This window comes from Camelus ferus, chromosome 13 (genome assembly GCF_009834535.1).
Source record: "Camelus ferus isolate YT-003-E chromosome 13, BCGSAC_Cfer_1.0, whole genome shotgun sequence".
In the NCBI taxonomy this organism is placed as follows: Eukaryota; Metazoa; Chordata; class Mammalia; order Artiodactyla; family Camelidae; genus Camelus; species Camelus ferus.
The window spans coordinates 3,945,800-3,956,878 of record NC_045708.1 but is presented as its reverse complement, the minus strand read 5'-3'; the positions used below and the strand labels follow the sequence as shown (position 1 = coordinate 3,956,878).

At 54.5% G+C, this 11,079-nt stretch overlaps 1 protein-coding gene across 2 annotated transcripts; it reads left to right on the top strand.

The window, feature by feature from the left end:
* The first annotated feature begins 2,404 nt into the window (after positions 1–2,404).
* On the top strand, positions 2,405–7,893 carry HES2 (hes family bHLH transcription factor 2). Of its 2 annotated transcripts, none has more exons than XM_032495069.1 (4): positions 2,405–2,769; positions 2,864–2,959; positions 3,300–3,336; positions 3,422–7,893. In XM_032495069.1, exons 1-4 carry the CDS (start codon positions 2,725–2,727, stop codon positions 3,682–3,684), a joined length of 441 nt encoding a protein of 146 aa, XP_032350960.1. In that variant the 5' UTR covers positions 2,405–2,724; the 3' UTR covers positions 3,685–7,893. The 2 variants fall into 2 exon arrangements, with proteins under 2 accessions (XP_032350960.1, XP_032350959.1); XM_032495068.1 differs by having other exon boundaries at positions 2,518–2,769; positions 3,240–3,336.
* The last annotated feature ends 3,186 nt before the right edge of the window (positions 7,894–11,079 follow it).

Genomic DNA, 11,079 nt, shown 5'->3' with positions numbered 1-11,079 from the left:
CTATGGCCTTGGGCAAGGCAGAAGAGGCATCCCTGAGCCCCACCCACTGCCAGTCTGGACATCTCCCTAATAGTCACATGTGAGTACCCAACTTTGCTGACTATCTTTTCGGACTCCTTTCAGGCTGCCACTCAAACTCAGGCTGAGATCCAGGCCTTCCCTGTCCTTTCTGGGCTGGGCTGGGTCCACCGAGTCCTGCCCAGCAGCTGGAGAGAACCCACGCCAGCAGAAGGTTGGAAGCCCTATTGCTTACCAGGCACTATGCCAAGCTCCACCTGCATATTCAATCCCACAGGGATGCTATGAGAGAGGTACAACACTATTCCCATTTTACAGCTGGGGAAACTGAGATACAGGGAAGTGTTCTTTTGTTGTTGTTTGTTGTTTGGTTTTGTTTTTTAATGTATCTTGCCTGAGGTAACACAAATAAAAAGGGGCAAAGCCCAGGGGCTGATGCTCACAGGGGCTGACACTGTTCTTCTTCCCTCTGCACCTGAAGTTCCCTCTGCCCAGGGCACCCCAATATCTCCCACTCTCCAGATGTCAGCTTAGGGACTCCCTCCCCCTAAGGCTTCCTCTCATCCCTCTGCTGGAATCAGGCCATCTGCCCATTTCAGTTGTGTCGAAAGCACCTGTTCAGACCTCTCCCCCCACTCAAGGGCAGGGACCCAGGTGGGGTGTGTTCCCACTGTACCCTGAGTAGCCCCAGCTTCTCTAAAGCCTACACCCCCACACCCTGTCCACTCAGTTGCCTTAGCTAATTTCCCTTGGTTATAAATGACTCCTTCCTCCAGGTTACCAGCAAAACCCCCAGAATCCTTTGGTTGAAGGGAACAACAATGGGAGAATGGAGGAGATATTTAAAATCTGGGGTAACTGGCGCTGAAAATGGAATTTGCTCCCTTGCCCTCCAGTCTTCAAACGGTGGTCCACAGGCATGGGTGGGGGAGGATGTTCTAGGAAGAAGCTTCCTCCCCAGATGCTTCCCCCAGGAGCTAATGTCAGGGTCTCTCAGCAAGCATGCAGACATTGGTACAGGTGGGCTGTGGGCACAGAGCTGGAGGAGCCAGTGTGTGTGGCGAGGGGTAGCATTGGGGGGACATGTGGAGTATCAGTGAGTGATCCACGAAGTCCTTTTTTGCAGCCCCTAAAGAATAATTAATTACCTTGTAGAGGGCTGTCCATAGGTACTCTGAGCTCAATGATTTGAGGAAACAGTGGCTCAGGCATCCCCAGGCCCTGCTCCACCAAATGTGTTTAATGACTTATTCTCATGATTAGGATTGTTGTAGGGGTTAATGAAGGTGAGGACCAAACTATGCTTGGTATCTAGCGCGTTCTCCATAAATGGTGGCCAGACAGATATCGGTGGTGAGTGCCCCCCTTGCCGGGCTGCTCCGAGCCCCTTCCTGACAGGCACGCTGGTCTTCTCAGGCCCAGCTCAGGGAGCACGCGGCCGGGGAACTTAAGGCGAGCGGCGAGGGTGGGGAGCGGAGATGGGGTTTGTGCGACATGGGGCGGGGCCCCGTCCAGCACCCAGGACAGCGCCGATTGGCTCCGCCCAGTGGTTCCTCCTCCAGGCCGGGCTAGGTGGGTGCAGCCTGTCATCGGTCCGTGGGTCCGCCCGGCAGTCCGCCCTGCGAGCCATCAGGCTGGCCGTTGCTTGGCCAGCCGGTTGAGGGAGGGCAGCCCCGAGCAGATGGACGGGGGACGCCCAGCCAGTTTGCTGCAGCAACGGCCACGCGGCGTGGAGGCGGGCGCGGAGGCGGGCCCGAAGGGCCGCTGGGGCCTGAGGAGGGCAGCGAAGAACCGGCACCCAGGACCGCCCCTCCCCGCCTGTCACGTGGGCTCCGACTGCCTGGCGAGTGGGAACCGGAGCTGGAGCCAGTGAAATGCAAATGGGCTCCGAGGGCTCCTGGGTTGCCTCCTCTTCCCTGGACCTCAGTTTCCCCATTCAAAACCGAGGACCGAGGAACCTAACTCGGCGAGGTCCGGAGCATTCTATGGAGCGATCGGGGGGCCCTAGTCTTGCCTGGACAGTTTCCAGCGGTTAGGCCGGAGCAAGTTGAGACCTCTTTCTGGGCCTCTGTTTCCCCTTCAGCCCCGCAGAACAACTGGTGGGGCGAGTCCCTACTAGAAAACGGAATGGCACTTCCCTGAGGCCTGGACCTTGGGGGTCCTGCCGCTGCTGGGTCCCTCTCACAGTCCTAGGTCGGGGCATAGAGGAGGTACTGATCCCGAATAAGGGAAGAAGGGCGGCATTGGACCAGGAGGGACCGCTGCCTGAGCGAGGCAAGACGTGGCCCCACCCGCGCCCCTCCTGCATGCGGGGTCAGGGCAGCAATGGTTTTGATGGCGCCTACACACACCCTTGCAAGTGCTCAGGTAGGGGGGACCCTGGGTCCGCGACCCTGCTGCAGATGGGACGCGACGGCCTAGACCGGGATCCCAGGGGCTCCGTCATTCCCCCTCCCACCTCCATCCCGCACAGGGACAAAGGCGGGAGGTGGGACCCATAGGCGGCTTGACTCCACGGGGCGGGGCGGGGCGGGGCGGTCGCCGCTGCTTCCTTAAAGCCTGGCCTCGGGCGTGGCACGCACACCACTGGTGACCGCTAGGGCCCCGCAACAGACCACCCTCCCGGCCTGGGTCTCTGCTCGGTGTCCGGCGGGGCACAGATCTCCCACGGGCGGGCCCTGCAGCGCTGCCACTTTCCCGCCGAGCATGGGGCTGCCTCGGAGGGCAAGGGACCCGGCAAAGCTGCGCAAGGTAGGAGCCGAGGACTGGTAATGGGGGGCAAAGAGGTCGGGGCAGGGGCCTGGACTTCGACCCGAGTAACCTGGACCCTCGCTCCCTCCTGCAGAGACTGAAGCCGCTTCTGGAGAAGCGCCCCCGCGCGCACATCAACGCGAGCCTGAGCCAGCTCAAGGGGCTCATCCTGCCGCTCCTGGGCAGGGAGGTGAGTGCCGGGCGCACTGGGCGGGGGTGGGGGTATCCAGGGGCTCCGAGCAAAAAGGCATGACGGGCCGAGATGTCCGTGAGCGAGGAGCCAACGAGGGTACTCTGAGCGGCGCCCAAGTCTGAGCCCGGGTGGGACAGGCTCGGAGGAGCCGACCTCTCCCGGGCCACCACGCGCCCAGCACTCAGCTCCTGGCAAGAGCGCGGTGCTCACGGCGGCCTGCCAGAGGTCTGTCTTGTCTGTCCGTCTCTCTGTCCCTCTCCTGCCTGGCCGGGCGCAGAGCTCTCACTCAAAGCTGGAGAAGGCGGACATCCTGGAAATGACCGTGCGCTTCCTGCAGGAGCTGCCTGCGTCCTCCTGCCCGATGGCAGCGCCAAGTGAGTGCCCCGGCCCCACCCTACCGCCGCCTGGCTCCGCGCCCTGCACGTCACCCCGCACCTCATGCCACTCTCCGTCCCGCAGCGCCCTGCGATAGCTACCGAGAGGGCTACCAAGCCTGCCTGGCGCGCCTGGCACGCGTGCTACTCGCCTGCCGCGTCCTGGAGCCCGCCGTGAGCACTCGCCTGCTGGAGCACCTGCGCCAGAGGGCGGCAGCAGCCACCCCCGACGGCGTTTCCGCGGGGGACTCCTGCGGCCCGCCCGCGCGCTCTTCGCCTCCCGCGCCCGCGCCTGCACCCTTACCGCCTGCGCCTCCCTGCGGCTCTGGCCTCTGGCGGCCCTGGTAGCCCCCTGGCCGATCCACGGACCCTGCTGACTGCGAGGGACCTGGAGTGCTGGAGAGACTGAGGAAGCTCTGGGTGGCGACTGCGGTTCCCATCACGAAGGAGCAGCCTGGTACCTACAATCAGGCCAGAGCCCGATTTTGGTGATCCATGTGGCAGACTGAAATCCATGGGGGCTCAGGAAAGAAGGGGAGAGACCCAGCCTCAGCTCCACCTTGGGGACGTCTGGACTGGAGGTAAAGGGGCAGGTGGCTGCAGGGGGAGTAAGACACCCCCATCCCAAGTTGGTGGAAGAACTCCAGAGACAGCTGCCCAGGCAGCCGACACACCTGCCCCGGCGCTGGCAGCAGCCAAAGGGCTGGGCCAGGAGCTTGCCTGAGCCAGGTGCAGCCATCTGGCCACTGCTCTCCCAGCCCTGCTTGGGCCTGCCTCCTCACCAGCTCAGCCTGGGAACCTCTGGACATACAGCAGCAGTGGCCTGAGGGACCCTGTGGGCTGGGGAGCCTTGACCTCCACTCCTGGGCTCTCCCGCCTACAGCTTCTAATTGAAAGGACAGGATGCAGCCAGGGCTCTGTGTCCCTGGGGGCAGGGGCTTCCTTAGGTAGTCTTGGGAAGGATTTATTTCCCCAAACAGTAAGTTAACACCTGTGTACCACACACCAGGCCAGGTGGTGTTGGGATGTGAGGAAGGGGTTGGACAAGAATGAGGGTGCCCTGTGGCCTCAAGGAGGCTTGAAGCCTTGAAGGGCCGGGGCCAGCCCAGAGCTGGTGCCAATGTGAGGTGAGCAGGGCCTGTGTCCTGGAGCAGCAGAAAGTCATGGGATGACAGCAGGTTAGAGAGGAATCACCTTTCCTTGTTTCCACTTTCAAACTGCTCTCTGTTACTGTCAGGACAGGTTCCTGGAAGCAACTTGTTCTGAAGTTGTTTCTTTCTTACCCACGGAAGCCAGAAAGCCTTTGAGGACTCAGGGAGGGGCCTGCAGAACCCAGCAGTGGGGGCCCAAGAGAAGGCGGAGTGCCTGGGCTCCCCCCCACAGTTGTGTTCCCACCATCTCTTGGGGATACTCTGAGCACTTGTGGGAGGTTGTGGGGGTCCTCTCCCCAGTCCCCAGTCCAATAGCCTGTGCGAGGGACCAGGCCACTGGGGCCGCAACGACAGAGCTGATAGGGGTGGAGAGGGGGTGTCACTAAATTGAACTATGCTACATAAACCCATGATGACCTAGGAGCTGATTCACATGGCAGGAGGTGGGGAAGCTGTGCGCCTGACTGAAGAAGTCAATGTTAGGACAACAGGGTGAGCCCCCAGTGAGGTGTGCTGTCCTACTGCCTGTCTGGGTCCAGTTGGCTGGACTGTAAGCTCCTGGAGGGCAGGGCTCGGGCTGAGTGTACCTCTTTGTCTCCCGAGGAATTTGGCACGTGGGGGTGCTCAATAAAGATCGTGAGCTAATGAGCGGGTGACGTGCTTGTCCACACTCTACTCAACCCTGACAGCTTCGCTTTTGCCTCAACTCCTTCCCCCAGATCCCCATTATCACTGGGGATAGCGTCCCCCCAGCACCTGTGCTCCCCAGAACAAGTGTGGAGGAGGGTGTGGAGAGCAGGGAGGGCAGTTCCTGGGAGTGCAAACCTGCTCTCCTGAGCTGCGAGGAGCGGGTGAAGGATGCGCAGGTAACCCATAAGCCCATGCCCAGCAAGTGAGTTCAAGTTTCCTCCTTGGGTCAAGGACTCCCATCGGGCACCCACTGGGCAGGCTCCTTCTCTCCATAAATAAGAATTTTCCATATGAGTTTAAACTCTGTAAGAACTGGCCAATCAGAGGCCCCTCTCCTCCTTCCAGCCACATCAGCCACTTCTTGCTTTCTGAGCCCCAGCTGGGTCCCCAGCCATGTGATTCTCATTGACCTGAACCCAATCAAGCCAGAATACAAACAGTCAGGGAGCTGGGCGTGGAGGTAGGCCAGTGACTCACAGGGTCAGGCATTCTGGGGAGCCGGGCCCTGCCAAGGAATTGAGACATGCCTTCGTGGGTGAGGTTCTGGGCCCAAGGTGAAAAGCCAGTTTCCCAGCAGGGATGTGTGAGAGCTGCCTAGAAGGCATTGCCTAGCTGGTACTCCGAGTGGGGCTTGTGAAACAGAGATGCCAGCAACCTTCCTCCACAGGGCAGAATGGGCTTTTTCTCTGTGGGAGGGAGGCTACCTCACTTTGGGGCATTTAATGATCCTTAACAAGGCTCACACAGTGCCCAGTGGACAGCCCTTGCAAAGGTCCCGTGATGAGTCTAACTCTGTCTGGTTATCATGCTTGGCTGGAGGTAAGGCTCCTGTGTCTCATAAACCAGTCTGTGAAATGGTCCAGTGACCCAAGGACAACCAGAGCACTGAGATGCCTGGGAGACTCAGGCTGGGGCCAAGCCCCCCTCTGTCCCCCGGCACTAGTTAATTTGGAGAACTTGTTTCCACGAGTGAGAATAAAGAGTTTGCCAAGGAGGACTCCTCTAATAAATATTTACAAGTTGCTCTGCCTGAGAAGCCCACTCTCAGGATGAGTCTTCCACTGGTTTACTTGGAACAAGATCAGAATTAACGTAGCCTGCGGGGACGCCTGGAAAAATCTGCAGCTCTGCAGAACTCTCCCCACCATGCTTTGAGGTGACCACTCTGGGGACAGTGGTGGCATAAAGGGGGCCTTCCCCATCGTGTGCAGGGAGCCCCCTCCTTCTCAAAACATCAACAGACAGCCATACTTACTTTTTTAAAACACCCCAGTTTGCTATAGCCAGTCCAGAGAACTAAGGCCCCCAGTATTGTTATTTCCCTTGGTTTTACTTCTTGCCTGGCACCCTTCCCAGTGTGGCTGAATCTCTAGGGTGCTGAGCGTGTGCCTGTGTGCGTGCGTGTGTCTCTGTGCAGCCAGAGTGGCCGCCCTGCAGAGAGCTGCCCGGGCATGTGACGATGGGGAGAAGGCAGCCACCCACCGAGGATTCCCAGTGAGCAACTAGTTTCACTCTGAGTTTTGAGAGGCCCTGGCAAAGCCTCAGGCATTTAAAGCAGCTATAATAAAAACTCTGTATGGTTTCAGGAGCGTGAGAAATGCACTAGAGGGCATGCCCTCTGTGCACTCGTGGTCTCTTGTCACCCAATGTCCACTGGGGGGCAGTAGGGAGCAAGGATCAGAGGCTTGTCCTTGGATGCCACTTTATGAGGGACAGGTTCCCTGGTCTAGGGGTGGAGGAAGGAGATTTCTAGCTGAATATGTGCCCACTGCTGTTCTGTTGTGGAGGAAGGGCTGGAGAGCCACCTGTCTTGGTGCTCAGTGTATTTAAAAACCTTGGGAAGCACAAAATTCTTAAAGAACAAAGAATCATCCTGGACCTCAGAAATCAGAGGCAGGTTTTATGGGGAGTACATTTTGAGGTCTTCTGCAAGAAAACTAAAATAAAATGATGAATACCGACTTAGGGTAAAGGAGAATATATATTCAGAATGAAAAACAAGTCACTTTGAACTAGTGGTGCCTGCAGAGTGATGTCCCATCCCTTTTGGTTTCTCCTTAAGCAATTTACCAACACACTTCCACAGAAGTGCTTCCTGGTGAGAACCCTGGCCTCCCCTCTGCTCCTCGAACCTTCCACTACTCTGTCCTTGCTTGTGGGCAGATTTAAGCATAAGCCTCATCAGCCTCAAGGTGAATCCATCTCTGCCCAGAGTGGACTTGGTCCCCTGCAGTGATAGTAACAAGACAAATGCCTTCCGTTAGCTCCCTCCATTTGTTTCAGGCTCTGTATTACAAGGTGTAGATTTACACAAGCATTTACAGCATACACAGCATTTTTTTCTCCCTTCACACCTCACTGGGAAGCTAGTGAAATGCAGATTTCCAGGTCCCACCTCCAGGGGTTCTGTTTCCCTTTGTCTGAGTCAATAGCCTCATACTGTATACCTGAGGCCAGGTTAATCTGCTCAAGTAGAGAGGTCATATCTGAGTATGGGACTGCCAGGGGCTGTGCTGGGGGAATGGGGAGTTAGCTTGCAGTGGGTACAGAGTTCCCATTTTGCAAAATAAGAAGAGTTCTCGAGATGGATGGTGGTCATGGTTGCACAACAATGTGAATGTTCTAAATGCCACTGAACTGCACGCTTAAAAATCGTTGAGATGGTAAAGTTTTATGTATTTTACCACCAAACAATAAAGAGATACCGTGCCTGGAACTGGGGCTACCACTTGGCTGAGTCTGTGGTAGGCTGTCCTCCGAGATCCATCTGGTTTTCACAGGAACCAGACTGATAAGTTAAATGAAGCTGTAATGCATCCTTCACCCACTCTTTTTTTGGGGGGGTAGGTAATTAGGTTTATTTACTTATTTTTTGATGGAGGTACTGGGGATTGAGCTCACGACCTGTGTATGCGAAGCACGTGCTCTACCACTTGAGCTATATTCTACCTCGCCGAGTGCCTCTATTTAAAAAAAAGAAATAAAGAATGACATGGGAAGTATTCAATTAAGAGACACAGATTTTCCCACTATGCTTTCACTCATTTTTTTCGTATCTGTTTTATCTACCTTTGTCTTCTCTTTAATTCCAGCTTAAAAACATATTGTACTGAGTTTTTCATTTTCCCAACCTCATTAATACGACCTTGTCGTGTTAGGCTCAGCTACAGAAAGCTGTAGGGTCCTATAATGTGGATGGAGCAGTGCAAATAAAACTCAAATGTGGTGGGGGAGAGGGTATAGCTCAGTGGCAGAGTGCATGCCCAGCATGCACGAGGTCCCGAGTTCAGTACATCCACCAAAAGTAATATATAGATAAACCTAATTACCTCCTCGGAAAAACATTTCTTTAAATTAAAACTCAAGTGGAAAACCCTCACAGATTCTCACCATTCTATATTCTTATAATTCACATGTGGCAATACTGTTTTCCTGTAGGTCAGGTGCAATTATCTAAACTTTAGGAAATTGCCGATTTCAAGTTTTACACTTGACCTACCCCATGACGGTGAGTCTCAGAATTAACGTGGGGGCTGTGCCAAACATGAAGTCTCTGGATTCCAATTACGCACTGGGGGACTAGAGAAATGACCACGGTGTCCACACACTCAGTGGACCCATTGTGAGCCAGAAAGGGCCAAGAATCCACTTGTAACCTGGCCTCCACCATGTCCCCACTCTAAGAGGGACACGTGATGACACTTGGGAGCTCCGAGGATCAATGTGAACTCAGATCCTACATCCAATGGCCCTGGAAGTGTCCGCACACTCACCTCCCCTGGGGTACAGTTATACAAGCAAGTGCCATACGTTTCTTATGGGGACGACTCGGGGGAAGCTTCACTACAGACCTTTGCTCCCAGTTGCAGGGTCCGGAACCAGCCTTCCTTCAGTAGGTTCTGGATCCAAAAACTGTCTCAGGTCTGGAAGGCCGGCAAGGGATCGTTACTTTCTATCAGGGCCAGTGCCGCAGTCTCTGATGATCCATCCTTTCACTGTTTATTTGTTTCCTTTAATCATACAGACTGAGCAGTGCCCTTGTTGGCTGGCCGTCTATTTTGCCCCTCGGGAGACCAGGTTCTCTTCATTGTCTCCATAACTCTCTGTGGGTCAGGTCTCCCTGGCTGCCACCCTGTCTTGGCCACTTATTACAATAATTCTGATCTCTTGGCTTCTGACAGTTAAGTGCTGTCACCAGGCCTCTGCTGTTTGGAATCCGTCATCCAGGGACGACGGGGATCCCGGCCCTGTGATGGCGTCTCGGACTGCTGACCGCCGCTTTGCTTCTTAGTGATGCTGGTGCACCTGCACCCTTTCCATCCTATTAGTTTGCTGAATGGTTTATCCTTAGAGAAGCCTGCGCATCGGGCTTTCCCCCAGCTTTATGTAGTACGTCCAGTGTAGCAGGGCCCCTTCTCTGAGCCTTTCAAGCACAGTTGGTCTCACTCGTTCAGGCCATTGTCTCCTGCAGGCTACTGGGAACCATCTTAGCAGCATGATCACACCATCTCAACACCAGGGCGATAAATCCCGTATCCTGGGATGGGGCTTCCAGAGCAATACATCTCCCTTACTCAACCCTTTTCCACTCGCTTTGACTCAGCACCCTCGAATCCAGTCCCAAGTGTTCTCTCTAGAACCTGCAGCTCCTTTAGGGTCTGGTCCCTGTCCTCTGTTATCAGGCCCAACATTCCCCAGCTGGGTTATGTCATAACTTAACTCTAATTACTAGCCTAGTGTCTGGGAGCAGAGGGACACAGAGCCTGAGAGGTTCATGTTGGCCTGCAGTGGTGCGGCCAGTTTACTTTCTATCCAGTTTCTACCTCACTCACATTTCTTTACCTCCTGATATATCTCACTGTTTAGGGCATCTCTTTCCACTAATACACCAGGGGTGGTGGGTTGGGTAGTATCCTCCTAAACATTCAAACCGACCTAGAGCCTCAAAATGTGGCCTTATTTGGGAACAGGGTCTTTGCAGATGTAATTAAGTGAAGATGAGGTCACACTGGATTAGGGTGGGCCCTAAATCTGATGACTGGTGTCCTCATAAGAAGAGGAGAGGACACAAAGGGACGCGGAGAGAAGATGGTCACAGGGAGATGGAGGCAGAGATTGGAGTGATGCAGCCACAAGCCAGAGACCACGGGGGGCCACCAGAAACTGGAAGAAGCAAGGAAGGATCCTTCCCTAGAGCCTCCAGAGGGAGGACGGCCCTGCTGACACCTTGACTTAGGGCTTTTAGCCTCAGAGCTGTGAGAGGGTAAGTTTTCATTGTTTGAAGCCACCCAGTTAGCAGCACTTTGTTCTGGCAGCCCTAGGAGACGAATATTCTTGGTATACCAGTTAACTGTTGCCAAAAGACATTTAAAAATCAACTTTATGGAGGAGAGGGTATAACTCAGTGGCAGAGTGTGTGCTTAGCATGCAGGAAGTCCTGGGTTCAATCCCCAGTAACTCTTCCAAGTATAAGTAAGAGTAAGAATGAAAAAGGTAAATGACATTTTGATATAATTATCAAATAATTTTTATCCATGGACTCCCCTGAAAAGGTCTCAGGGACTTCCAGGGGTCCACAGAGCACATGCTAGAAACTGTTGATGTAGTACAGTTATCGTTAAGAAAACAAAATGTGAAGACGGTATGGAATCATGAAAAAATGCAACTGAAAAGAGGGCAGGAACAGAAGAAAAAAAGAGCAAAGGACAAGGGGAAGAAATAGAAAAACAAGCTGCAAATGAAAGCTTTAAACCCAAGCATGTAAATGGTCTAAGTGCTCCAAGTCAAAGGCAGATTGTCAGACTACATAAAAATGCAAGCCCCTGCTACAATATGCAGCTTTCTGAGAAATGCATTTTAAACATAGACAGAAGATTGTGATAGTTAATTTTATGTGTCATCT

Excerpts from the sequence above, each read along its gene's own strand:
- HES2 (XM_032495068.1), top strand. The coding sequence starts at position 2,725 with ATGGGGCTGCCTCGGAGGGCAAGGGACCCGGCAAAGCTGCGCAAG. Across the intron at positions 2,960-3,239 it reads TGCCGCTCCTGGGCAGGGAG|AGCTCTCACTCAAAGCTGGA; the intron begins GTGAGTGCCGGG and ends GGCCGGGCGCAG. Across the intron at positions 3,337-3,421 it reads CTGCCCGATGGCAGCGCCAA|CGCCCTGCGATAGCTACCGA; the intron begins GTGAGTGCCCCG and ends TCCGTCCCGCAG.